Source organism: Lepidochelys kempii, chromosome 1 (genome assembly GCF_965140265.1).
Source record: "Lepidochelys kempii isolate rLepKem1 chromosome 1, rLepKem1.hap2, whole genome shotgun sequence".
Classification (NCBI taxonomy): Eukaryota; Metazoa; Chordata; order Testudines; family Cheloniidae; genus Lepidochelys; species Lepidochelys kempii.
Genome location: NC_133256.1, coordinates 260020877 through 260048762, shown reverse-complemented (window position 1 = coordinate 260048762; position 27886 = coordinate 260020877). Strand labels below are relative to the sequence as shown.

Below are 27886 nucleotides of genomic sequence, written 5' to 3'. Positions count from 1 at the left end.
GCCGCTTGGCTTGTGCTCCCACCCCCCGCTCGGATCCCGCCCATGCGCCGCGATTGGCCCGGACGGGGCGACGCCTCCCGCCCGCCCGCTCTCCCTGCGCGCCGTCTGCAGCGTGGGGCTCGGCCGGCGCCGCAGCGATGGCTGGCGCCGAGCCGCCGAGCCGGGAGCGCGTCCTCTGCCTCTTCGACGTGGATGGGACGCTCACGCCGGCTCGCCAGGTACCCGCCCGTGGGCCCCTCCTTCCCGCGCCCCTTGCCCGTCCTTGAGCAGCGCGGGCAGGGCAACGAGAGGAGCCGGCCGGGGAGGTGTCCGCCCCGGCCCCGGCCCCCGGCCCCCTGCGGGTGCGGAGCGCGCAGCGGGCTCGGGAGCGGAGTGCCTGCCCGGTGCCCCGCGCAGAGGCGCCATATGGCCCAGCTGGGAGCCTGTCGGGTCTAGCGCAGTGGGGAGCCCGGACTCCCAGCCCCTGCGGCCCTCCACTGAGGAAGCTGCCTCCTGCGGCGTCTCTTCCGGGGCTGTTTCTCCCTCCTGAGCGACAGGTCCCCTAAGCCCCGCCTGGCAGTGGGGGGCGAGATGGAGTCAGAGCTCCCCAGCCAGTGCTGCCCCCAGCACGCCTGCTGCCCTGTGTTGGAACCCAAGCGTGCAAGCTCGGGGCCTTGTTCTAGCAGGTCTGGAGCCCTGCGCTGCCTTTCTGTGAAATACCCTGTGGGTGGAAGAAGGAGACTGTGCAAGGCCACGTAACCATTGAGCACCAGGGATTCTCTTTGCCTTGGCTCTTTGGATTTAACTGTAGTTTTTCTGTGTTGTAGAGTGATTTAACATGGAGAACATTTATTGCTTCTAAAAGTGAGGGGCAGATGGTCCTAGGAAGGGGCTGACCCCCTATGGGCAAGGGCTGAACAAGCTTCCTCTCATGCAGCTCTACGAATGCACCGCTCTGACCTGCAGCAGCCTCTACTATTTCACTCCTGATCCCATAGCTCTGCTAATGCCCTCCCGCTGCTGTTCCTGTTCTAGACTGACAGGCATAGCTCTGCCCGTGCTCTCACTCCTGCCCTGCTATAACCTTTGCTATTCCTGCATCTTCCCACACTGTTCTTCCAATGCACTATGATCCGAACATGCCGCACTCCCTGCTACTCCCATCCCAGGCCTCCCCCAAACAGAGGTTTTTCAAAGGTGCCAATTCAGTATGCTTATATTGTGCTGCAAACTGGTGTGTCTCAGCCTTACCTTAAACCAAAAAGCTCCTTTCATAGGCAACCACCCCAAGGTGTCAGCCCAGCTGGCTGGACGCACACACCACAGGTTATATTTGATTAAAGGAGATCTGGCCACCTTTCTAGTGACCTGCACACTTGCCCCTCCCACAGCCCACGTAGTGGCACCTTTTTGGTTTTATCTGGGACAAGATCTTTACATCACCTAGAGACAAGAAGGGGCTAGATGACAGGGTCTAACAGCCTCTTAGGGACCTGGTATGTCTACACTGCAGTTAAACTTCTTGGGCTGGTTCATGCCAACTGCCTCAGACTCACAGGGCTCCAGCTAAGGGGCTGTTTAAGTTGCTGTGTAGACATTCAGACTGCCCGAGCTCTGGGACCCTACCGCTTTCTCTAGCACAAACATCTACGCTGCAATTAAACAGACCCTTCGCCCAAACCCCTTGAGCCCAAGTCAGTTTGCACCGGCCAGCTACAGTTTGCGGCATAGACATATATTTTGGGGTGAAATCGCCTCCCTGCATCCTAGTTATTTTGGCTTTTGGGGAAATAGAAAAAATCTCTGATTAATATGTCAAAGTTCCTTTAAATTGCTGCCTGCCGTATATTTGTGATGCAATAACCAGTTTACAGCATCTGCTTGGTATTAGAAGCAGGGAAAGGGGAGAGGCCTGCTTTCTCCTCACAGCCTGCAAAAGATGCTGGAGCTTTGCAAGGAATGAGAGCAGGTCTGGTGGGCCTAGCTGGCAAAGCCTAGAAGCATCTGGCTCTTCCAGTGTAATCCCACCTGTATTCCACATTCCTTTGTTCTTAGCCACTCCAGGATGAAGTTCTGCCCCTGGCCCCGCATCCATGTATAAACTGTTCTGAGCCCCACTGTAGTGAAGGCCTCTTGCCCACACACAGACTAACCCCACAAGCCTCTTCTTTTACGGCGACCTTGTCCACTATGGGACTAAGTTTGCCCATCTGTATGTTATGGCCTTGTCTACACTAGAGGGACTTACCAGGCCAAGATCTGTGTGGCCCCCTTGCATGCTTGTAAAACCTGTTCGGCCCACAACACGCAAGTGCTCTCAATGGCTTACCTGTGAGCCAAATGCATTTGGATTAGACTAGTGTGTACATGCACATGGTGCGTGAGCCCAGCATAATGGGGCCTGTGATGAGAGCCTCTAACTGTTTACCCAATAGAAATGACTTGCTTTAAATGGAACACAATATTGGATTTACCCTGAATCATTTCAGCCTGCATTGGACAGCACCAGAACAGACCACACAGTCCTCTTCCTACTGGCCCACAGGCCACTGGTGACCTTTTGAGATCTCCCAGAATCCACTGCTGCTGGCAGCTGAGCTGGGAACTGTGGGGTAGGTACGCAGAAGACACTGCAGGGGAAGTAGCTTAGAACAGCACCAGTGTAGATGCAGTGCCAAATGGACATGTTGAAGTGTTTGAGTCTAGACCAGCATCATCCCACCAGCTCAGTTCTCTAGTGGAGACATGACCTATAGGTACAAACCAGTAACACTTCCCTGCCTTGCAGATGGATTGTGAGGCTAGAATCATGTTTGTCAGGCTCTCTGGGATCCTCATGTGAAGATGCTGTATGGGAGGGCTAAGTATCCATGTGATTAACTACACCAACCTTTAAAGCTTGTTATTCTGTAGGGGGTGATACAGAAGAACACATGTCCCCAGGCCAAAGGAAGGGGGAAGAGGGGAGGCGCTGTTGCTGGGTGCAGTCAGCCCTCCAGCCTTAGCAAACTACCTTTATCTAGAGAAGATAAACAGCAGGGTGGTGGCAGAGTCTGCTCCTGGCAGACACATGTTGCCCAACCCTGCGACAGTGGGATGCCTCTCCTCTCCTGCCTCAGCATGGCTTGCGACTATTCTGGCCAGACCTGCAGGGGGAAGTTAAAGGCTTGGTGGGACCTGTGCTGCTTCAGCTGGCATTCTGTTAATGGGATTAGGCAGTAATGGGGCAGCCCTTCAGTGGGAGGGGAAGGGAGCAAGAGCAGGCCCCTGACTGCCGCCTTTGTTATGGCCCCTGCTGTCACTGCTTCATCTCCAGCTCTGTTACAGTGAATTCTGTGATGCAGTTTGGTTTGTCCCTATGGGGAGCCAGCCCTTAGGACACTTCTCTGCCTGGTTCCCAAATGTTTTGGGTAGGATCTCTCCCACTTGTGAGGGATTATTGATGTATAGGCACTTCCCACCCCCTTAGTTAAATACAGAAAAGGGCATATATTACCACTTTGTGTGTCAGGGCAAGGGGAAAGACATGGAGCAACAGGATATGCGGGAATGGGGTGCCAATTTACTATTAATCCCTTACAAATGGGGGGCACATACACGCACTCCTTTCCTTGTTTGTCTCTTCCCCCTCCATCAGTCCTTTGCTGTTTCTTTCCTCCATATCATTTTTCCACCCCTCCCAGTGTATTTTTTCCTCCATGCCCTGGTGGTACCCCCTTCCTGTTCCCATTCCCCCCCAGATGACTGTGTGCTGCTGGGCTTGGGAAGATGACAGCGCCCATTCGTATCACCGTGGGACTAGGCCTCACATGCTGCCAAGGCTGAGCTGAATGCCGCAGAAGCAGAGAAGAGAAGTGTGGGTTCATGGGATGCTGCCTGCAGCTCCATGTGTGAGCAGCTCCCACAGCCCACTCACAGAGGCTGCTGTGAGAGCAGAGAGAAGGCAGGTGGCTTTCAAAGAACCCCTTGCCACTTCGTTCAGAGCCATGGAAGGCCATCTGCTGGGGGAGGGAATGATGGCCAGATCTGGGGTCATGCAGCTATTCACAATTCCAATGCACCTGGTTCCCTGGACTAAAGTGGTGCTCACCAGGCAGGGAAATACTGTTAAAGACTAGTCACTACTGGCTGGGAACGGCCTTCGTTGGAGGCCCTGCTGTAAGTGGGCCAGAGCTTGTCCATTACTCTGGCTGTATTCTGACCTGCCCTCTCGCTCCTGCCCCTCTAGAAAATTGATCCTGAAGTGGACAAGTTCCTTCAGGAGCTGCGTGAGAGAGTCCAGATCGGCGTGGTGGGAGGCTCTGACTACTCCAAGATAGCTGAGCAGCTGGGGGAAGGGGATGAAGGTGAGACGCTCCCCCTACCCCAGATCAGGAGAGTGTGGGAAGGGGTGGGGGAAACAGAGGGTGGAGAGAGAGAGAGAGAGAGGCTACTCTCCTTTGCAGGGAGGGAGGTAGTTTGGCTTGTGTGCTGTTGGTAATTACATGCAGCTGTAGACACCTGAACACTGAGTTTGATTCCACCCACAGAGAGGATAAAATGGTACCCACAGAGAGCGCTTGCACTGCTACCCATTGCCACTTGTGCTACTGAGCTCAGAGAGTCGCCCCCAGGCAACCACTCTTGCGAGAAGCGTAGCACTTGTACCTAAGGGCCCGCTCCTGCTCCCATTGAAGTCACTGGAACCAACAGAAATTTTGCCGTTGAGAGCAGGAGCAGCTCAGCCGACAACCAGAACTGTGGCTATCCACATCAGCAGAGCTGACCTCTGTAACGGAGCAGAGGTGCACATGTAACCCACCGTGTTTGTGTCTCTCTCCTGGGCCAGCACATGAGTAGTCTTCGGCTCCAGCAGCTGCAGCATGTGCTTTTAGCTGTCATGGGCCTGCAAAGAGCATGGGAGGATAGAAGGAGGCCCATTTAGAGTTTACCTTCTCTTCCCTACCTCCAGGAGCAATATAGTCCTACCATCTCCAGGTCTGATCAGCTGTAACCTCCATTAGTTCCATAGCCCATTCATTGACAGTCTGAGTAAATGGAAAGGGAATGGGCACAAACTCTCTCCCATGCTTGGACATGCTCTGTTTTGGAGGTCTGAAGGTCCTGAACAGCAGTGGGAGATTGGGCAGAGTGTTTGGATGAGAAGGAGCGACTGGGGAATTGACAGCTGTCCTCTCTTCTCACTTTCCTTTTTCCCCTTTTCTAATATCAGCATAAAATCTACAGCGGAGTTCTGAAATCCTCTTCCTAGCTCCTTAGCAAAGAGAGGCTGCCTGGTGACACAACTCATGGCTCAAGGGAGCATGAAGTTAATTGCAGAGTCAGCAACAATCTATTTATTGCTGGAGGAGAAGCTAGGGTTAGATAACCAAGTGCATTGCTGAGGGGAGGGTGCGGGTGGGGATGGGAAAGGGTGGAGGCAGGATGGTCTAGGAGAATGAGCACATGGCTGGGAGTCTGGCATTCCTGAGCGCTAATCTCAACTCTGCCACTAACTCCCTGCAGGGCCTTGAGCAGGTCGCTTCTGCTGTCTGTGCCTTTGTTCCCCATGTGTAAAATGGGCATAACATCCAGGGAGTTGTGAGGCTCAAGGTCTGTTTGCTCAGCCTACGGCCATGGAGTAAAGGCTCAAAGAGCTCTGAATCCAGCCAACATCCATCGCTCCGCACTGCTCCATCGCCGAGTGACGGACGAGGTTTTGCTAATGTTTTTTCTCTCGCCTTCATCTCCCTTCCCCCCCCCCCCACCCTGCTGTCCCCTGCCCCATACACCCATTCCCCACAGTCATCGACAAGTTTGATTACGTCTTTGCAGAGAATGGCACCGTGCAGTACAAGAATGGGCAGCTGGTCGCCAAACAGGTAGGCCTAGCTTACTTGCTATGTCTCCCACCAAGCCACAGGAGCTCTTTCCCTGTCTTCTCCACCAAGTCTGTCTCCAGTTCCATCAGCACCAGATGAAACCAGCCATATGCCACCATCCAGAGCTCTGCCAGCTCCACTCCCCACCAAAGCCTCCCTACTCCTTCTGTCCAGTCATCACCATAGTGGGCATCCTGGATGAATTTTGTAGAATAGCTCAGCCCACGTGCTTTGTGGCAAGTTGATGGTAGTCTTGGCTTCATGTGACCTCTAACCTTTTCTTCCCCCTGCTCCCAAAGGCTATCCAGAATCACCTGGGGGAGGAGCTTTTGCAGGAGCTGATCAACTTCTGTCTCAACTACATGGCACTCCTGAAGCTGCCCAAGAAACGGTAATAATCCTCCTGTACCCAGCTGCTGTTCGTGTACCATTCAGATCCAGGCAATTGGACATCACACTCCCATTTAGAATTGCAGATCCACTGGCTTTGTTCTTGGCCTCATTATCTGTATTTTGATAGCACCTAGAGGCCCTAACCAAGAGCAGAGTCCTGCTGTGCTGGGTGTTGCAAATGCACAATTTAAGAGACAGTCCCTGTTCTAAAGAGTTGATGATCTAAGTAGACAAACCAGGGGATGGAAGAGTGGAAGTATTGTTATCCCCTCCTTACAGATAGGAAACTGGGGCACAAAGATTATGACTTGCCCAGTATCACACAGTCTGTGGCAGAGCTAAGGATTGAACCCACGTCACTTGAGTCCTAGTGTCTTAACCACAAGATCAGCTTTGCTCTCGCATTATCTTAGCTTCCAAAACACTGCTCCCTCCCCCTGAGCTCTGGCTTAGATTGAGTTGACATGTTTCCTTCTCTCTAAAGACACCCTGTCATTCTGGGACAACTCCCCTCAACTCTGTATCAGCAAAGCTTGGCTGTGATTAATATCCCAGTGATGTGCTGCAGCAGTAAAAGTGGAGAGTTATTTATTTCTGGGCTTAGAGCGTGAGCACTTGATACCTGAAGCATGAGGATAATCCTGTTGTCATTTTTAGCCTGCTTAGTGTCCCTGCAAACATTCCTTACATCACATGTTTTACAGGCACTCCTATTTTAATGGTTCCTTCTCTCTTCCCTTCCCAATTCTTAAAAAAAACCAAAACAAACCACCATGGACATCTACACATGCACAGCGGGACCTTCATAGAGTTCCGCAACGGAATGCTGAACATCTCTCCCATTGGCCGAAGCTGCACCCTGGAGGAGCGAATAGAATTCTCCGAGCTGGACAAGGTAACTGGCCAAGATTCACCCTCCCCTCCTCCATGACTGGGCATTAAGTTGTGGGGCGTTGACTATTTCTGGCCATGTAATACCACAGCACTCGGGTCTCATCTTATATCCATGCCGACGACTCTGTTGCCTGTGGGCTTGCCTGCATAAGCTCTGGAGGCTGAGGCTGTGATAAGGATGGGAAACCAAAGGAAATATATAGATGAAAGAACTGACCTAATCTGCTGCCACTGATCAAGTAGGAGTGCAGGCTCCCTATGTGGAGAAGCTGTCCTAAGAAGAGCCTCTCATTTTCAATGGTGTTTCTTCAGTGTCATGATTAGAGATGATCTTAGACCAGAACCTCAAAGCCAGCAGCCCTGAACTTAGGTAGTGAACTTACAGCTCAGGGCCCATCTCCAGTCACAGCGAAGCAGCATTGTCAACTGACATCATGTCCCATTCCCCAGCCCAAACGGAGCAGGTGTCTCCTCAATGGGCCTTCCAGACCAGGACCAGTCTCCTAAACGGATCTACAGAGCTCTCAGATCCTTGCAAATGCTGGCTGAACCAACCTATCTATGATGGCTTCTTTCTCCCCTCCCCAAGGGCAGAAGGGGTCAGACTACGTCAAGACATGAAGGCAGATAAGTGGGGAACCTATGGACTTTGGGTCCTGAACTGGGCCTCTGAACCTCCAAGGGAGAGCAGTGTTGATGGTGAAATGCATTAGCTGCCAGGGTGGGGTGGAGTGCAGGAAGGGGCTTTGGTTTGGGGTTGCTCAACAGCTGACCTGGGGTCCTCTAGGCTAGGGATGGGTAAACTTTTTGGCCTGAGGGCCACATCTGGGTATGGAAACTGTATGGTGGGCCATGAATGCTCATGAAATTGGGGGTTGGGGTATGGAAGGGGGTGAGCGCTCCAGCTGGGGGTGTGGGTTCTTGGGTGGGGTTGGGAAAGAGGGGTTGGGGATGGAGGAGGGTGCTCTGGGCTGGGACCGAGGGGTTCAGAGGATGGGAGGGGGATCAGGGCCTGAGCAGGGGGTTGGAGCTCAGGGGTGCAGGCTCGAGGTGATGCTTACCTCAAGCAGCTCCCAGAAGCAGCAGTGTGTCCCCCCTCCAGCTCCTACACGGAGGCGCTGCCCCATCCGCTCCTATTGGCTGCAGTTCCTAGCCAATGGGAGCTGTGGGGGTGGCGCTTGGGGCAGGGATAGCATGCAGAGCCTCCTGGCTGACCCTATACATAGGAGCCGGAGAGGGGACATGCTGCTGCTTCTGGGAGCCACGCGGAGCAGGGCAAGCCCTCGATCCCGCTCCCCGGCTGGAGCGGGACAAGCACTGGATCCTGCTCCCCACCGGGAGTTTGAGGGCTGGATGTGGCCCCTGGGCTGTAGCTTGCCCACCCCGGCTCTAGGCTGACATGGCCAAGGCTAATGTGGGCTGGCTACAGCAGTGTGGGGAGGGGAATCATATACAGGGAGAAATGAAAGTAGCATGAATACAGAGGCCATTTCGAATCCTCACAGCCCATGCTGAATGCCTTCCTCGTCCTCCCCAACAGTTGTCCTGGGTGCTCAGTACAGGAGACAGAGGAAGGAGGTTGTACTTGCTGCTAGGGTAACAAGGAAATTCTGGCCTGGAAACTGGGATCAGAGCAGAGAAACTATCCTGGTGATGCACAGAGAGAGGCTTGCAAGGCCTGTAGGTAAATCTAGACAATCAATGGAATGAGGCCTATCAAGGATACAGTCATTCAAAACCTCCTATCCCGCCATCCTCCTGTTTGTTCATCTGCAGAAAGAGAGGATCCGTGAGAAGTTTGTAGCAGCCCTGCAGAGGGAGTTTGCTGGCAAGGGCCTACGGTTCTCTCGAGGTGAGCAGAGTGCTGCTGTGGGGTTTCCCTGTGTGATGAATTTCCTGTTGAGATCTTGGAAGGGAATGATGCCAGGGTATTTCCTGCTTAAAAGTAGTAGAGCGTCTGCTTGAGTGAACGTCAGAGGTGTATTCCCAGTGGAGATCCCTGGGAGGGGTATTGCCCATGTTCATCCCTGAGGAGGGATCTCAAGCCCTGTTTCCTATTTAATGCATGATTATGGTCCGAAAACCGTAGATCTGCTTCCCTGGTATCACTCGGATGTGCTGGCTTTAGTGACACACTAAGTTTTAACTGTATTTTACTTCTGTTAGCTGTACTGAGCCAACACAGTTCTGGACAGAGCTTGAATCTGTTCTGTCTCAGACAGCAGCAACAGGATTGCTAACTGCGTTCCAACTACAGAGCCAAATTCTACCTTCAGTCCCACCTACGTAACTGCACTGAATCCACTGGTGCAGGAGAGTGGAAGAACCCAGCCTGAGTCTGAGCTCCCAGGTTGTGTTTGCAGGGGTGACTGTTAAGAAAACGGCCTTTACTCCATTTGCAAGGAAAAGCTGCATCTTGAGTCACTGAGAGGCAATAAATGTGGAGCCCAGTACACCATTTTATGCAGTCACTCACTTTAATGGCCAGACTTTCAGGAGTGCTCAGCCCGCAGCCACCCTCACGGAGCACAGCAGGAGGGGAGCACTCTTGGGTCTTTCCACTGAAGTGGAAGGTCATCAGGCTGGGTGAGTGACAGGGCTGAATTCTTTAAAGCTATTCACCAGGGAAGGTAGGTATGGCTGAAAAAGGGAAGGCACTCATCAAAAAGAAAGCACATTACTAGGAGTGTAGCAGGGATGAGTGATGGGGGAGCGTGGTGGAGGTGGCACATCATTTGCCACCCTATGTGTAATTCAGAGTCCCCGAGACTCTGCGCTCGGAGGAGCCTGCATCTCTAGGCAGTATCCCCCTTCGCTGCCCCAGTAAGAATATCTCGTGATCCCTGCCAGCATTTACACAAACCATTTGTCATAGCAGAGAAGGACAAAGGCATTGCAGTCCTGTTCTTCTCCTCAAATGCACATGGAACAAGAACAGAACAATGGTCCTTTCTCCTATGACTTTGGTAAGCTGCCAGCAGTAGGCTAGGATTGTAAGTAAGCACACAAAGATAATGGGAGCTGCGGGGGCTCAGCTCCTCTAAAAATAAGGCATAAAGTGTTTAGAGTACCCCAAAGTGGAGACACACAAAATTAAGGACTCCTTCTGAAAGGGGTGTGCACAGAGCTGAAAAGTGGCAGAGCTGGCAGAAGGCCTCAAGAGTTCCTGGAGCCCAGTCCCCTGCTCACACCACTGAGCAACAACGAGACAGAACTTACTGTCCTTGAGTGCCATCTGTCGTTCCCTCTGCATTTGATCTTCTAGCCCTGCCAGTACCAGGAGCCCCTCTCACTGCCCAGCTCTGCTTAGAGACAGAGCACGCTGACAATATTTTCCATATCTGAATGCATATGGATGTATTAAAGGGAAGGATTACATGTAGGGCTCCAGCCTAGAACTTAGAGACCTGGGTTCAATTCCTAGTCTGCCCCAGGCTTTCTGTGGGACCTTCAAGCAAGTCACTTAGTGTCTCTGTGCCACAGCTCCCCCCCCATGTAAAAGGGGAGGCTAGCACTTTTCTCAACACCCCTGTGAGGTAAGGGAGTTACTGTGCAGATGGGGCCATGGAAGTACTGTGGCAGGGGTCTGTCCCAAAGCACACCTCCTCATGGCACAGAATGGCCCTGCAGGCACCCAGCCCTCAGTTCCCTCCTAGTTCTCCCAGGAACATGGTCGTAGCCCAGAATACTTGCAGTAATGTTCCCCTTCTTGGGGTTCAGTTAAGGCTTTAGGAAATAGTTGGTCTCCTTTGGCCCTTTCAGGCCCAAGCCCTTCCCTCTTGGGGTTTCCTGTTTCACCCTCCCTCTAGGCCTTCAGGTTTGCAGTTCCCCCTCCAGTTAGCTCATTACTAGGGAGCGCTGTCATTCCCACTTCAGCTTCTGGCCACTCTGTGGAGTTTTTTCCCCAGGTGTCTTGCCCTGGTGTCTCAGTGCCATTCCTCTGGTCAAGGGATTCCACAGCTCCTCCATGGGTTGTGCACAGAGTCAAGTTCCCCTGCCTGCTAGGATCCAGGCCTACTCCACAGAGTCTCTCTCCTTCCACTCTGCTCAGCCAACAGCTGGGTTTTATCCTGGATCAGGAAGTAGCTCCATGACTAACACCTGGCCCCCATTCTCCAGCTTCTCTGCTGCCTCCTTAAGCAGCTGTTCTTTAAAGGGGCCATGTCATGAAACAGGGTTGGCTAGCCCCAGATCCCACTACACCTGATAGGGGACAGACCGCTCTGGTACAGTACCCATGGCAGATTCCTCTGGAGCACCACCAGCCTCACTGTTTCCTGCTTGTGCCCTTGGCTGGAATCACAAGGGCCTTGCTGACGCCACCACAGCCCATTGTCATAGAAACAGCAGCTGCTGTCATCCTGATAATGCATTAGAGACTCGATCACCATGGCTGGGCTGGTGCCTGCCTCCACATCATGGACAGACATTTCCCTTTGCCCCAGGGTAGCGAGGTCTGGAATTCACCCCGCACCCTTCCAACACCAGCCTGCTGACCTAACAACCTCCCTCCTGCTGGCAGGTGGTATGATCAGCTTTGATGTCTTCCCTGAGGGCTGGGACAAGCGATACTGCCTCGACATCCTCGAGGACGAGAGGTTCGACACCATCCACTTCTTCGGGAATGAGACGACCCCAGTGAGTATATGGGGGGGGGCATTTCTCTCCTAGGCTGGCAGCCTCTTGGAGGAGAGGGCAGGAGTCCTTCCCCAGCCATATGGGACTTCACCTAACTCCCTTTGGAATTGCCCTCTAGTGGTGGGGGGGTCTCTCTAGTGCGAATGAGGGCCTGCAACTGTACCATAGCAGGCTGCAGTCCCAGCAGAACTCACGTCCCCAGGGGAAACTGAGTGCTGTAAGAAGTGGTGTTGGGGATTCACCGGGTGGCTCTCTTCCTTCTGAGTCGTTACTGACCTAGTGGCCCAGCACAAGTCTGGGAAGGGTTATGCTGCTGATGGTGCCATGTAACCAATGAGCTGTAAACCAAAACCTCGCCCGCTTCCACAGAGGCTTTTCAGTTTAAACAGGAACGGCTCTGCCTACTCTCTGGAATCGGTTACAAGATGATCCTTACCTACTGCAATAAGCTGACTTGGGCATCTCCACTGACGTAGGGGGAGTGGTGTTAGCCAAGCTCCGGCTTGGGTGACTACATTGTGCTGTTCTAAAATTCTCCCATCATTTCAGATGGGTGTGGTATTCTTCACTTCCTATCCTAAACTGCTCCACAGTGTTGTAGCTGCAGAACAGTGGTGTAAGCAGGGACCTTTCCCACATACTCCATTCGCACAGTTAACACACTGTAGCCTGTTACAAGCTGCTACGTTCTCCTCCAGCTGCAGAGGTGGCTGCGTTTCAGTGGCAGATGAATGACCCTTCTACAGAGTCTCCAGTGCATTGGAGATTGTGCAAGACAAAGCAAGTGATAGCTAGAGAGGGAGTTATGGTTGTGATTACTACCCTCCTCCCTATTTTCTTTTCCCCCTACAGGGAGGGAATGATTATGAGATTTATGATGACCCCCGGACAGTAGGACACAGCGTCCAGTCTCCCCAGGACACAGTCCGAAGGTGCTGTGAGATCTTTTTTCCAGAGAGAGCTAATGAATCGTGACTTTGATACCCCTTCTCCAGCACCCCGCCTCCCGAGATCCCACATCATGAAAACCACCTTCATTCGAGGCCTCTGTGCAGGGCCCTTTTAAGAAAGCTTTCTAGAGCTGGTTGTGAGGGAAGGATTTAAACTGAGGTGGAGGAGGCTATAGGGAGGGGGGTTATTAACCTTCCACTACCCCCAGTTACAGGTGGGCTGTGTGGGACCAGGCTCCTTTCTGCTGCCATCAGACTCTCTTCCTTTTCCAGGTGAACGTTCAGTTCTTGGTGGGAGACGGTTCCCTGCTCTGTTCATCTGAGGCATTTGTAGGGGCCAATCACTACAGTCTCACTCTCTAAACATATTTGCACAACGGATGCACTCCTCATCAGTTAGCACCTTTTAAATAGGAAGCAGGGTCTGGGACCCCCATAAGTCAGGTGGTTCTCAGACCTCTTCACACAGCAGACCAGTCCTTAAAGGCAACCTGCAAAGGGTTTTAAAAAATGATCAGGGCTGTAACCCCATGCTCTGGGTGTCCCTAGTCTTTGATTGCCAGAAGCTGGGAGTGGGCGACAGGGGATGGATCACTCAATGATTACCTGTTCTGATCATTCCCTCTGAAGCATAGGGCACTGTTCACCGTCAGAAGACCTGATCATGGCTAGATGGACCATTGGTCTGATCCATTATGGCTGGTCTTATGAGCTTGTACCCTTTTTATATATATAAACAAAAAATATAGAAAAAGGGTGCACTGGATTTCTGTTTTTGTTTACACTAGAAACATCAGGAATGTTGTGCCTGATCTCTTATCTTGTTGGAGGACTTGTGGGAGGTCTGTGGGGGTTTATTCTGCCCTTAGCACCTCAGTTGAAGAGGTTGGGAAGTGGAAACTTTAACAAAGACATTCTTTTAACCATTAGGCATTGGAGTTGGATGGGTATTAAGTTTATATTTAAAAAAAAAAAAAAAAAAACAACAAACACCACCTCTGGCAGTTTCAGCAATCTAAGTGTTATCCCCTTTTCTATCCCAATTGCTCAAGTCTTCCTGGCTGGAGAAGCTATGAAGTGATGACATCACCAGACACCCTTGGGACTGCCAGCCTAGACAAGAGCTCGATTTCTAGTTCAAAAAACCTCACCCTTTAAAAAGCCAACCCAACCCTTTCAAGCGTTCTTTATCCAGCTGGAAACAAAACACGGAACAGCTCTAATTTGCCCCATTCCCTTTTCCAGTCACCTTTAAGGAGGCAAAAAGAACAGGAGTACTTGTGGCACCTTAGAGACTAACAAATTTATTAGAGCATAAGCTTTCGTGGCCACAGCCTACTTCATTGGATGCATAGAATGGAACATATAGTAAGAAGATATAGATATATATACATACAGAGAAGGTGGAAGTTGCCGTACAAACTGTAAGAGGTTAATTAATTAAGATGAGCTATTAGCAGCGAGAGAAAAAAACCTTTTGTAGTGATAATCAAGATGGCCTATTTAGACAGTTGACAAGAAGGTGAGAGGATACTTAACATGGCTGCTTTCCCCATTCAGGAGCTTATCTGTGCAGTGAGTGCAGGGTTACACAGCTTCCCCACCCCATGGTGCTCTGCCAGTGATGAGCTGCCAAAATCTTAACAACCGGTTCCCTCCTCATCCCACGAGGAGGTCATGGCCCTCCCCCGCCCCCCAGGACTCCTGCCCCATCCAACACCTGCATTCCTTGATGCCGCCCCCCCCCCCAGGACCCCGTCCCATCCTCCCCTGTCCCCTGACTGCCCCTGGAACCGGGCAGGAGGGTCTTGTGGGCCACCATAGTGGGTGCCCACCCCGCCTCGTCTCGCCCCTAAGAGCCAGAGGGACCTGCCGGGGGGTAAGGTGGGGCTTCCCGGCAGTGCTTACCTGGGACGGCTCCTGGGAAGCATCCGGCAGGTCCCTCTGGCTCCTAGGGGCGGGGAAGCGTAGCTAGGTGGGGAGCAGGGGGAGCGGCTGCTCCCCCCACTGATCACATCAAAAGTGGCGCCTTAGGCGCTGACTCCATGGGTGCTCCAGCCCTGGAGCACCCACAGGGAAAATTTAGTGGGTGCAGAGCACCCACCAGCAGCTCCCCACCCGGCCTCACCTCACCTCCACTCCGCCTCCTCCCCTGCACACGTCGCCCCGCTCTGATTCTCCGCCCCCTCCCCCAGCTTCCTGCGAATCAGCTGTTCGCGCGGAAAGCCTGGGAGGGCTGAGAAGCAAGCGGCGGCTTTGTGCTCAGGCCCAGGGAGGTGGAGGTGAGCTGGGGCAGGGTGGGGTTACCTGCTGCAGTGCGGGTGGCCCTCCTCGTGCCCCCCCCACCCCAGCTCACCTCTGCCTCCCTGGGCCTGAGCACGAAGGCACCCCTTGCTTCTCAGCCCCCTGGCTTTCTGCGCGAACAGCTGATTAGTGGGAAGCCAGGGGGGCAGAGAAGCACAGCAAGGTGGCACGTAACTCAGGGGTGGAGGCAGAGTGGAGATGAGCTGGGGACGGGGACGGGGAGCTGCCGGTGGGTGCTTTGCACCCACCAAATTTTCCCTGTGGGTGCTCCAGCCCTGGAGCACCCACAGCGCCACTTTTGGCCGGTTGTTAAATTTAGAAGCCCTTTTAGAACCACTTGTCCCTTGCAGGACAACCAGTTCTAAAAGGGCTTCTAAATTTAACAACTGGTTCTAGCAAACCAGCTCCAGCTCATCACGGTGCTCTGCCCTGCACCCACTTGGGACTTGCCTGGGGTCACCTTTCCCAGCGGCCCACTACTGCAAGGTGGGCAACGCTGGCTTCCCTACTCAGCTGGGAACGCAAAGGGCCTTTCCTCAGCAGTGCTAAGCTTCACATGGAGTTGTGTGCGCTTGGCCTTGCTGGGCTCCCACTAATGCACAGTTCAGCACCTACCACCTGAATATTGCTCCTCGTGGTAGCGGATGCAGCTCCATGAATCTGTTTCAGAACCACTGTAGTAGGTGATGCTGTGCCAACCGTGGGCTACCATTAGGCCCCCTCTCTGTTAGAACCCAAACCATATTAGGGACCAGGTCACCATGTGGTGGGCTTCCCCCCATGCCAGTCCACAGCAGAGGGGAGTCCAGTACACCTCGCAGCCACAGCACCAGGCTCTTCAGCTCTGGCTGTAGAGGCTCATGGATTTAGCTGTGGAGGCCCCTTCTCCAAACTGCACTGTTGGCCAATGCCGGGGCTGTCACAGCCCTGCTTTTAAGGCTGTGTAAGTGGAGAGGCCGGGCTGGCTTTAAGCAGTTAGCCTGGCTGGGGTAGAGCAGAGCCCACCCTGCTACCATCCTTGGCAAAAGCAAAGATTGAGCCAGGTTGCCTCCTGTTCTAGCCTTTCCTTGCCCACAGGCCCCCATCTGGCCTGGCAGCGACAGCAGTAGGGAGGCAGCACCATGGGGGGAAGGGGATGGGCTTGTACCAACATTTTCAAAAGCCACCTCTGACTTTGGGGGCCTAACCCCAACCCCCCAGGCCCTGCTGTGCCAAGGGGCTGAGCACATGGTGTGCACCTGCTCAGTGCCTCGGAGAAGCAGGCCCCAGGTGGCTTAGCTTGGCTGCCTCCCATTAGCACAGGCCCTGCTGTACTAGACTGATGTGGGCAAGGGCCCAAATGCAGGTGTGGAGGGAAGGGGCAGGACTGGGCTCCTTGGGAGGGGTTAGAGTGGGTGAGGGCCTGTGCCCTGCCTGAGCAGCAGCTTTCAGGAGCGGAAAAGCCTCAGTTTGACCACACCCCATGGTTACATTCCTAGGAAGCGCTTGTGTGCACCGCTTGTTCCTAGAGCCCTCCCTCATGTAGTCACTCTTCCTGCCCCCTGGAAATACTCACCAGGTGCTAGTTGTCAGACCCCTCCCAGGGGGCTAGAGTGGGGTCTGCATGCCCCAGGGCACATAGCAGGTGAGAGGGCCACTCTGCCAGCGCTAGGAGGAGCTGGGAAGGGGAATCCACCCATCTGAGTCCTGACACCATGCCCTGGTGTGGCTTCTATCCGCACACAAGCATGAGGAGCACCCATCCCAGGTGTGTCACCTCTGCCCTAGCAGGGAGTGCACGGGGGGCGATGGTGTTACGTGAGAGGGAAGATGGGAATAATTGTTGGTCTAGAACAGGGGTCGGCAACCTATGGCATGCGTGCCAAAGACAGCACGCGAGCCGATTTTTAATGGCACGCTGCTGCCGGGACCCCGGCAGGCAGCAGCATGCTATTAAAAATCCTGCCCGCCCCAGCCCACTCTTCTCCGCACTCCAACCCCCCGCAGGAGCAGGGTGAAGAAGCTTGGTCCTGCCAGCTGCTGCAGGGCAGGCAAGCTCCCCCCTCCCAAACCTCTTCCCCCAGTGTGCTGGGTTCCTGTCCCTCCTCCTCTCCCTCCCTGCTGCCGATCAGCTGATGAGGGAGGGGGAGAAACAGAGCTGCAGTGTGCTCCTTGCTCAGGGGAGGAGGCAGAGAAGAGGTGGAGATGGGGCCTTGGGGAAGGGGGCTGGATTCAGGGCATATCCCCTCCAGCCCCCTTCCGTGAGCCACTCTGGGCAGGGGGCTGGGATCACCCCCATGACCCTAGCCCGCACCCCCAAGCCCTCTGCCCTGAACCCTGCTGCCCCGCACGACCCTAGCCCTCTGCCCTGACTCCTGCACCCCCCACACATACCCAGCCCCCCCACCCCATGCTCTGACTCTTACACCCCCCACATTCTCTCCCCCACCCTGAGCACCAAACGGGAGCTCCTGCACACACACACCCCACATTCCTACCTGCACCCCTCACACCAAATGGGAGCGGCCCAGGTGAGCACTCCACACTCAAACCTCCTGCCCAAACCCTGAGCCCCCTCCCTCATTCTAGCTCCTAGCCAGACCCTACACCCCAAACCCCAGCCTGCTCTTTCACCCCCAGCCCTGTGCTCAGTGCACTCCCACCCTCAGCTCAGTGCAGAGAGAGAGAGAGAGGAAGAGAATGGGCTAGAACCAGGGAGAAGGTAGGTACCCACTCTATGTGGGCAGGGCTGGGATCCCAGACTGGCAGCGGGCTGAGCGGGTCCGGCAGCCGGGACCTTGGCTGGCAGGAGCTGGCAGACGGAACCCCAGACCGACAGTGGGCTGAGTGGCAGCGGGCTGAGCCGCTCAGTCCACTGCTGGTCTGGGGGTCTGGCTGCCGGCCCCTTGCCAGCCAGCGTCCCGGCTGCAGGCCCCGCTCAGCCCGCTGCCAGCCTAGGTGAATAGAACCCCAGGCTGGCAGCGGGCTGAGCGGGCCAGCGGCATAAGATCAGCATTTTAATTAAATTTTACATGAAGCTTCTTAAACATTTTGAAAACCTTGTTTACATACGACAATATTTTAGTTATATAATATATACTTAGAGAGAGAGAGACCTTCTAAAAAACATTAAAATGTATTACTGGCACACGAAACCTTAAATTAAAGTGAATAAATGAAGACTCAGCACACCACTTCTGAAAGGTTGCTGAGCCCGGTCTAGAATTTAGCATCTGTTTTTTTCCATGTCTGTTTCCTAACCCTGTATTTGTAACCCTGCTGGGCAGATCTCACTGTGACAGGTGGAGAGGGCATGAAGTGGGAGCCCTGTCCTGTCCCTCACCCCCCCCCCCACACACACACACACAAACACACTCCTCCTCACAACAACAGGAGACAGAGCATTCAGTAGCCCATGAAGGGCTACAAAACAGGGAATATGCCTCCTTTGCGTTATACCTCTGACTAGCCACGAGGTGGCTGGACCTATTAGCACTCCCCTCTGCCTTCCCCCCTGCCCTGGGATGTAGGAGGACTCTCCTTGTACTAAAAAAAAAAAGAGGACTTGTGGCACCTTAGAGACTAACCAATTTATTTGAGCATAAGCTTTCGTGAGCATCCGATGAAGTGAGCTGTAGCTCACATAAGCTTATGCTCAAATAAATTGGTTAGTCTCTAAGGTGCCACAAGTGCTCCTTTTCTTTCTGTGGATACAGACTAACACGGCTGCTACTCTGAAACCTCTCTTTGTACTGTCCACAGCTTGTACTGTCGTGATATCTACCACGATTAAGCAGGAATGTGTGTATCAGAGTTATTGCTGTGTGTGTGTGTGAACATCGATTGATGTGTCAGTGACCAAGGAGACAGGTGGCTCTGGTCACATCTGCAGTAGAGCCAGGCAGCTCCTGTACAATTGATCCCAAGTGTTTAAAATAAATTTATTTAACAAACATTAAAATATTAAATGTGGCTAAGGAGCGCTCTGTGCTTTGTACCGCAGTACTCTTGCAACCCACTGGGGCCAATCACAGCAACAGCTAGCAGGGTCTAGTAACAGAAGGGGAGCCAGATACTTCTCTCCTACTGCAGCTGTGAGACTAATCAGCCTTAGTGGAGGATCCTGGGGACAGTCCTGCAGTGAGGGCCCTGCCCATGTCAGGTAGATGAAAGAGCCACCACACAAGAGAGACGAGAGAGGCAGGACTCCTGGGAAAGTCACTTTCAATGGTTTATTGCCAGTGTTACAGAAGTTGACACAAGGTCAGACAGGCGGGAACCACACCAGAGTTGTAAAAAACACAAAAAACACTTCTAAGATTTTAGTTTACTTCCAAAAGAACCAAAGAGTTGGTCATGGCCAAGCCAGCTGCCCGTTCTAGGAGAGATGAGAGAGGGAGCTCTGGCACTTGTTGCTCCACCAGGAGGAGACATGGGTGGCTGCTGCTGTTTGAAGCTTGATAACCAAAGAACAGCAGTGAGGATGTGGTGGAGCTACCTCAGCATTCAGGACAGAGCCTCCAGTGAGGAGGAGGAGGAGGAGGGAATAACCTGGTCCCCTGATCAGTTTGCCCTCAAGGGCGGAGGCAGGTGTTGCATGAGATGAGCAGACTACAGCATTCCTTCCTCTGCCTCCGTCTCACCCACGCGGGCAGGAGCTCACAGCCCAATGGGTTCCAGGAGTTAATAAGCCCTGTTATGAATCACTCTGTGATAGGCCAGATCCCACTCCCCACAGCGCCAATACAAGGGTTGCCGTTGACTTCAGTGGCAGTAGGATGGGGCTGTAAAGAACCCCCCGTCCTTGAACGGTTCAGCTTCAAAGGGCAGGCTAGGAAGGCTGTTGTGACTCACAAGGAGTTTCCCCTTTGCTCCCGGGAGCGTAACGCTGCACCCACGGAATAGTAGTGGCACAGCCTGAACCCATTTGGGTAGGGGAAATGAAAGGAGGGCTGCTGAACCAGCCGGACTTGATGGGCCACTGATCTCCCCAGGTACCTCAGCTCTGCGTGGATATTGGGCCAGGCTCCAAAGCATACCAGGGTCAGGCATTTTAGGCTTCAGCAAAGTCCTGGCAGGATGGGGTCCCCTCTCAGAGAGTTACGGCAGAACCCACGCTCCCATGGTACCAGAAGCAAGAGCGGGGAAATTCACTGCCCTCTAACCACCATACAAAGCCACTTGGCAGCGTTGCCCCCTCTTCTAACACAGGTGCTGCTCGTGCACAGGTGCTTTCGCTCTCTGGACCCGGCAGCCCATCCACCCCCCCTCCCCCTCCCCCAAGGGCACCCTGCCACTTAGCAAAACTGATTTCACCCCTCATGCCACTGTTGTTGCTATGTCTGGGCAATGTCCACGCCGCTCCAGCTTCTTCACCCCTGAGATGCTGGCATTTTCCAGAGGACCAGCCCAAATAAGGCCTCAGGAGGACATGTTCAGTTACAGAGTCTCCGAAGGGTTGATTCAGGTTGAGGAGCAGATAGTATCAGTGCACACAGAGTTGCAGCCCTGGCTAAACCCCTGGTCAAGACACCTGTGCTTACACTGGAATGTGCCTCAGCCTGCCAATAATATGCAAGCTCATAGCAGCCACGCCCTACCCGCAGAGCCCCTCCCCTCTCCTAACAAGCTGCATTGGGAGATTTGCCTCCTCAGGATACTTACAGGAAGACCAGAAATTAAGGTTATGTTGTAGCAGTGACCCTGTGTGCCCCAGGGGGAGGTGCCCAGAGAGACCCACGTACTATAACTGGAGGAAGCAGTGACTGAGGAGGCGCACCTAGGCAACTGAATACGCAAAGGGAAATTACTGCATAGCCCACTAGACTACCCCTGAGACCATACGGCCACCTATGCCCTTCCTCCATCTCCCTCGCTTCCCACCCCACGGCCAGCAACACAAACATACGCAAAGGGAATTTATGTTAACAAGAGGGGAGGGGAGCTGTAGCTAAAAACTCAGGTCAGCTCCATCCAAAGAAAAGTGCTTCTTCACCTGCAACACCTCTAAACACTCCCGGAAGTGCAGAGGGGTCTTCAACCGCAGGTCTCTGGCCATGCAGCAGCATAGAGCAATAGCTACCAGCCCAGACCGCTGCTCTGCTATCCATCCATTATCAGTGCAAAAATCACCAGCCGGGGGGGTGGGGTGGGGGGGTGTGTGTGAGAGAGAGAGAAAGAGAGAGAGAGAGAGAGAGAACCTAATAGGTCTTTTTCATCTGCAGCATCTATGCTGCTATATGTGATCAGGATATTAAGAGTTCTTTCTTCAGCCATCAAGCCCAAGTCACCCCCTGACACAATCCTCCCCATCCTGTCTAGAGAGCGTGACCTGTACATACAGCACACCATGGTACCATAGCAACCACAGCAATTATGCCATGTAAATCCACGGGGTCACAGAGACAGAGAGAGTTGCTACAACAACTAGGATACTCAAGGACAGGAACAAACCATGGGCTTTTGTGTGTGTGTGTGTGAGATGTGGGAGCAGGAACCGAATGTACCACTTGTTGTGGCTAGAGGAAACTTGAGAAGAGTGCCTCCTAAAAAAGAAAAATCTTACATTTTGCATTTGCAAAGATTTATTCAATTAAATTGCTTAAATAAGTTAATCAACTTAATCTAAAGCAGGAAACTATTTATCCAGCTATGTAGCTAGTGAGGACCACTCTTTTGAGGATTAAAGACAGCGTCTAGCCTACAATTCAGTGAGTCTGCATGACTGGACAGGACATCAGTAACTAGAGTCTAGATTTATTCCCATTGCCTTCTTGGTTTGTTATGCTCTTTCCTGATCTCTCTCCACACACACCCACACAACAATAAACACCACACAAACGTCTATACAGGGCTGTTTGACCTGTGATCATCTGAAGGAGGAAGATTTCTAAAGGAGTATGAGTAAGACTGTAAATACCAACTAGCACTTCTAGTGGACCTACGAAGCGCAGGCCTCAAAATGGGTAGGACTGAGGGAGAACAGACTTTATCGTCCCAATGGGGAAATGGAGGCAGAGAGATTAAGGTTCAGAAAAGCATATATTGAGACACGTAGGCTCTGATTTGCAGACATGCTGCACACCCACAACTCCAGATGAAGTGATTGGGGACTGTGGATACTCAGCACCTCTGAATGTCAGATCCAATATGATTCATATTGGGCCACTGAAAACTAAAGCACCACGAAATAAGAATCAGAGATCGCTTCTGAGTCTGCTGCCTAAGTGACTTGTCCAAAGCCCCACAGTGAGTTTATGCAAAATAGAGCCAAAGTCTCCTCGCACTCTGGACAGGAAGAGGTTTTCAAAGCTAACCTCATTGTTTTTAGGACATCTCCCTCCACACTAATGAGATTTGGCAAATCTCAATCATATGTGTGGGGACCTGAGGGAAGGGTTGTGGGGAGAGAGACTTAATTCATATTTTAAGGCTCCCCCTTCCCCCCGCATAGTGGTACATTCCATTGTCTTACAAAAAAAATAAAAAAACAACAGCCTATTGGTATATTCTTACTCCCCAGGCTCAGGATGCCAGTATTCGGGGGAATTACAGGCGAAGAGGGTGCAAATGAGGCTCACTAGAGCAGTGGCCAGATCCAGAGCCTATGGAGTACAGCTGTTCACTCTGCAGCTGCTCAGAGCCAGCAGGCAGGTGTATAAAATGACGTGGGGGAGATACACTCCATTTTGCCTCTTCTCTCCCCTCACTGGCTGGAGGGGGAATAGATTCTATCTCTTGCCAGGTGAGAGAGTCCCAGGAAAGACTCTAGAACCCTGAACTGGAGCTTTCAATCTACATGCTTCTTTAAGACTCTGTGGGGCTGCCCTGCCCCTCAAATGATGAGTGCCTCCTTGCCCACTCTCTACAGGGATATTGCCACCCACCCCTCATTCCCCCTGGCTCTCCTTAGCGTCAGCTTTGAAGAAGTTGGCGGGGGGTCAAAACTCTGGCTGTCCTGGCCCCCTGCATGGGGGATTTAGAGCTTCCTGAAGGAGTTGGGATCAGGGAAGAGTGGTGAGTTTGGATAGCATGGGCAGCAGGATAAACTGGACATCAACTCCTGCTGGGTTCACACCTCTCCTCTCCCAACACAAAGCAGGCGCTTCTGCACATGTCCCTGGGGAAAGACCACATGAGCTCATGACATGTAGGAAAGTGGGAATCTGCCCCAAAGCAGCTCTGCCTCTCTCTCCACCCTCAAGAAGACACAGTTACAAACAAGGATGTAATCTTATAAAAGACACAGAATGGATACGGCTACATGTCACTTTGCAAACAAGAAATGTGATCCCACCCCTCTCCCCCGCAAGCCAGCTGCCCCAGACTTTGTCCCTGTCCCCACCCCCACCCCACCTCCAGACTGAGCTAGCTCATGTAGACTCCACCCGAAGCCTAGGATCCAATTATTTGCCCGGACCATGTCTCGTGCTTTGTGTGCGGGGCCAGGTTGGTGAGCACCACCTCCACAGCCTGGAACTTCTGGTTCTTGGGTGGAATGGGGCAAATTTTGTATGTGACCTCGTCTCCTTCCATGGGGACGTACTCCCCCTCGATGCTGGAAGAGAGGAAGATATGGTAGATAGTTAGGGGCTGAAATGAGACCGAAGCCAAAAAAATAATCAGGCAGTAGTGATGTCCTTGGTCACAGGCTGCTCTTGGGGGAGTGGGGACAAATGCTTCATTCCTGAAGACCTGACATCAGCTGTGCCCTTTCTATAGGGGTGGAAAGAGCTGCAGTGATAGCCCCTCCTCTCCCTGACTACAGGATGATGCCATGAGGGACTCTGGCACCATGATGAGTCCCATTATCTGGGGTCCTTCAATGGGGCAAAAGCAAGTTCACGCCTCTGGCATTCAGGCCTCTGACTCTGTGGGCTCCTTTGGAAATCCCAGCCTTAATAAATGTTTTGCTGCGGTGGGACACAAGATCCAGACTTCGGGAAGAGGTTTTACCCCCAGGACAGGTACTGCCCAACCAGCAGCCGCATGTGCACTTCGCTGACACACACTGTGCCTCCAACCTAGAGAGCCCAGTTTTGGAAAGGAGCGGGCTTCAAAGTGGAGTCGGCCCATCCCTCCCCCCTGCAGATTTTAGCCAGTCCTAGGCCTCCATAACCAATCTCATCAGCTAGCCCTCGTGCCCCAGTTAACACCAGGCATCATGGCTATTTGTATGATGTGAACACATCTCCACAACAAACTGACCTGAGATCCTGCTGGCTCCCAGAGCCCAAAGTCACTTCTCACAGGCCCCAAACAGCCATCAAGTGGCAACAATTTCTGGTCATTCCCATCTATTGTTACCAGTGACCTCCACGTTAAAGGATCCTGTCCCATTCGCAGTGGGACAGCGGCAGGGAGGGAGAGGACGGGGGGCAGGAACCCCTTCATTCATCCAGTCCTCCTAGACCTAGCGATGCCCTCACGGTGAAAGGTTCTATATCCCACTCCCTGCAGGACTCACTCAGACACGTGTACAAATATGTCCTCTGTGCCGTTCTCTGGAGTGATGAAGCCGTGGCCCTGGGAGCGCGAGAACTGCTTACAGACGCCCTTGAAGACAGGGCCAGCAGAGGCACGAGCTGTCCTAGGGAAGGAGAGAGGAGTGGGGAAGAGGTGAAGTAGCCTCACAGTTAGCACCACAAGAGACACCATTAGGCAGTGCCACTTAAAGGAGCCAGACCAATCAGTCTCACCACATCTTTAGCCCAGGAGAGGGTTGTGTCGCCACTTTTCTAAACAAAATGGTGTCCCTTACCATGAAGATCATGGTCTTGTGTTCTTGTGACTGGTGCTCTTAATACCAGAGTTAGACCTGCACACTTGGGATAAAGAAGGGAGAGTTTGTTTGAAAGTGTCAGTTGTTTACAGGGTCTTCTGGTTGCCACGGATGCCACTCAGTTTAGCAGGACGGACACCGTTAATCATGATCTCTCGGAAGATCAAGGTTGCAATTACAACCAGGAGGCAGATTTTTAGGAGCCTCTCCTCTGCCAGAAGTGGCTCTCCACAACGGACAATCCCAAACCCAGGCAGGAATCAAAGACATTGTATTGCTTCTATTGTTATCCCCACTGTCTGGCAAAGGCCTGTCAGACCCAGGTATTGGTGGCGCTGCAGCGGAGAGGTAGGCGGTGGAAGAGGAGAAGGTTGGGTCAGAAATCAGTCAGTTATTTACAGAATTAACAGACCGTAGCCAGGCAATAGCCTCCTTTCAAGGGGGGCAGGTAGATCAGTCACTATACGACTGAAAGGGCTGGGCCCCCTATGCCACACAGAGCACTTCTCTCAACCTCTGCGGCACATGGCGGGGGGGGGGGGGGGCTCAGCCATGCACTCACCATGTCAAGTGGCCACTGGCTAGGGAGGCAGCAGCCCAGGGTGCCACATGTTAAAGTGGCACCTCTGGAATAGCACTCTGAGTGCCGATCACCCACCAACGTGCCAGTCCCAGACAGCTCTTCACCAGCCCTGGGGCATCTGCCTATCTGCTCCCCCATGGCTGCTAAGGGGCAGCTCCCATTTTTACTCAGTAGAGGGGGAGGAGTGTATGAGGGAGGGGTCCTTGGCAGCCTAGAATCCTTCGTGTCCGTTACCTCAGGACCTCCTTTGAAGCATCACTAACTAGTGCAGAGGGTTCTAGGAGGGAGGGGGGGCTGAAGTTAAAAGCACCTGCCGTGCGCTTTTGAGTGGGTACCAATCCCTCTGTTTAGGGGAGGGGACGACAGTAGGGAACCAGCTGGGTGGGTGGAAGTAAGGGAGCTACTTGTGGAGGCATCAGATCCCCTCCTTGCCTAGGGCGCCCAGGGACACGGGTCTGAGTTTGCTCACCATGAGCATTGTTGGCGTGTAACAGTATGTGCATGCGCACACATACCCCTGTGCAGAGACCACAGGGCGAGTGCCAGCTCAGTTACACATAAGCTGTTCCCCCGTCTGCAGCACACACTCAAAAACACACTCTGCATGGCCCTGCCTCCCCTGGCTTCCTACTCCTTATGTGTATGCGTCATCCAGGTCAGCACAGCTCCGGGAATACCTGCTTGTCTCTGAACTACTGTGGTTGAACCAGCAAAGGGAGACCGCCCCAGTGGGTGTCTGGGTGTGATCACATACACACAGCAGCTACAATCTCTCCCATTGCTCCCCCACATTGGAGCAGTCCACAGGATTTTTATACTCTGCCCTATTGCCCCTTGTGCAGCGACCGCCCTGTCCGACCCTCAGCAGCATAAGCCAGATACTTACGCAGAGTATGTTCTGGTTCTTTTGGTGGGGAGGGGGCTGGGCAGGTCCCGGAGGAGAAGATTGCCCCGCTCCCAGATCCGACTTCCCTCCCGGTGAAAGGGGAAGGTGGGCCAGACAGGCGACTTCGGGGAGTGGAGGGTTGGGACTGTCGGAGGGGTGGTTGGGTCTGACGACATGGCGTGGCTGGCGGGATGAGCCGTCGTTTGGAGGGGAGAGTGGCAACAGGAAGGAGAGAGCGAGCTCACAATTTTGGCTCTTACTTCAACCTATGGTACAAAGCAGAGAAAGAGACGGTGTAACATACAGGGAACAGACTGTGTGATCTGCAGCCCATTGCCCCCCTCTCTCTCATAGGATGAGCAGGGCCAGGCCTGGCTGGTGCTTGAGTTGGAGATCAGCAAGGAAAAGCTGGGTGCTGTAGAGGTGGCGTTGGCAACATGGTAGGCGGTGGCGTTCCCTGTGAGTCCGTACAGACCCCCCAAGCCCCAGCGTGCTGTAACAGCATGGAGGTGCCACCAGTGCTTCAAGTGGGCAGGGTGGGAATGGGTCGCAGACCCTGGGGACAAGGGAGGTTGTTGTTGTTTTTAAAATCAAGCTGGGTCACAGTGGGGCATGCTTTAAGCACAGCTTTTTACAACAGCTCCTGTGTTGTATCGCTCCTGCAGCCCCCAGACTGGGCTCCACACCCCCACAGACACAGGCACAACACACTCACCACACCCACCCACCCCAGGATCGCCCCTCCCCACTGGAACCCACACTGTTCTCACAAGAGGGGAGGGCAAAGGAGGAAGTGGAAACTACCCAGCGGCTCTGGGTGGCCCCAATTCCTCCTCTGCTCCTGGGAGCAATAGGATGGCTCCGCCCCCATCCCTCCCTGCGGCATCCAGCCTGGGAAGGGGTAGAGGGAATCCTGTTCCCACCCCTCACTGGTCTGGGAAAGGGAGGTAAAGAATAGCTCAGTGATTTGAGCATTGGCCTGCTAAACCCAAGGTTGTGAGTTCAATCCTTGAGGGGGCCGTTTGGGGCAAAAATTGGGGATTGGTCCCCCTTTGAGCAGGGGGTTGGACTAGATGACCTCCTGAGGTCCCTTTGGATTCTGTGAATTACTACTCCTAGCCTGAAACCCCAGGAGCTGCAGGAGGAGCAGAGGTGAGGGTGGGGCCAGAATCAGTTGCTGGGCAAGCGAATGGGCACATAGGGGGGTGATAAGACCCCCCACATACGTTTGTCAGATCACTTAAGCATTGGGTACAGTTTGTGATCCGAGGTGGAAAAAAAAATCAAGGTCTTCCCCCCCTTGTGGTTAGAAAATATCTGTCTGTGGCTGCTGGTGCAGGGCCCCATGTTGTTGGAGAGATGGGCCCCACCCAAAAAGCTACTAGGCTGGATGGAGCTGCAAGAACTCCCGCTGGCTGCCCATTTGACTCAATTTTATTGACTTTGCTGTCGTCTTGAGGGACCTGTCTCCAATTCCTTTACTGCTGAGAGTCAGAGCTGCGGCAGGGATCAAAACCTTGTCACTTCTGCTTGAAGGAACCTTCAGATATTCGCTATATATGTGCTGGGGAGGAATTCACTAGGCAAGTTGTAGGGAAAATTTAGGAGGATTTAGCTCCACTACCCCCATTGCAATTA

The 27886-nt window shown here is 53.3% G+C and overlaps 2 protein-coding genes across 6 annotated transcripts in view; one reads left to right on the top strand and one right to left on the bottom strand.

Annotated features, from left to right (window-relative positions):
• Nucleotides 1-82: 82 nt before the first annotated feature.
• Nucleotides 83-18970, top strand: PMM1 (phosphomannomutase 1). 4 transcript variants are annotated; one of them, XM_073327202.1, is made up of 11 exons: nt 129-218; nt 2469-2591; nt 3720-3922; nt 4208-4325; nt 5764-5840; nt 6140-6231; nt 7029-7128; nt 8904-8979; nt 11650-11765; nt 12618-12697; nt 13768-18970. In XM_073327202.1, the coding sequence occupies exons 3-11, from the start codon at nt 3866-3868 to the stop codon at nt 13871-13873; spliced, it is 822 nt and encodes a 273-aa protein (XP_073183303.1). In that variant the 5' UTR covers nt 129-218; nt 2469-2591; nt 3720-3865; the 3' UTR covers nt 13874-18970. The 4 variants fall into 4 exon arrangements, with proteins under 4 accessions (XP_073183305.1, XP_073183303.1, XP_073183304.1 ...); XM_073327201.1 differs by having other exon boundaries at nt 137-218; nt 917-2591; XM_073327203.1 differs by lacking the exon at nt 2469-2591.
• A 235-nt stretch (nt 18971-19205) lies between these two features.
• CSDC2 (cold shock domain containing C2) overlaps nt 19206-27886 on the bottom strand; it is a 29042-nt gene continuing 20361 nt past the window's right edge. For both annotated transcript variants that reach the window (XM_073327205.1, XM_073327206.1), the window contains exons 2-4: nt 26249-26514; nt 24465-24587; nt 19206-23555 (exon numbers count right to left, since the gene is read on the bottom strand). In XM_073327205.1, the coding sequence (XP_073183306.1) occupies nt 23393-23555; nt 24465-24587; nt 26249-26424 (462 nt within the window). In that variant the 5' untranslated portion in view covers nt 26425-26514 and the 3' untranslated portion in view covers nt 19206-23392. The remainder of the gene's footprint in view (nt 23556-24464; nt 24588-26248; nt 26515-27886) is intronic.

What these genes read in the sequence shown, in the direction of transcription:
- PMM1 (XM_073327203.1), top strand. Translation starts at nt 3,866, where the DNA reads ATGTGTGAGCAGCTCCCACAGCCCACTCACAGAGGCTGCTGTGAGAGC. An exon ending in GCTGGGGGAAGGGGATGAAG is followed by an intron (nt 4,326 to 5,763) that starts GTGAGACGCTCC and finishes CATTCCCCACAG; the next exon opens with TCATCGACAAGTTTGATTAC. An exon ending in GGGCCTACGGTTCTCTCGAG is followed by an intron (nt 8,980 to 11,649) that starts GTGAGCAGAGTG and finishes TCCTGCTGGCAG; the next exon opens with GTGGTATGATCAGCTTTGAT.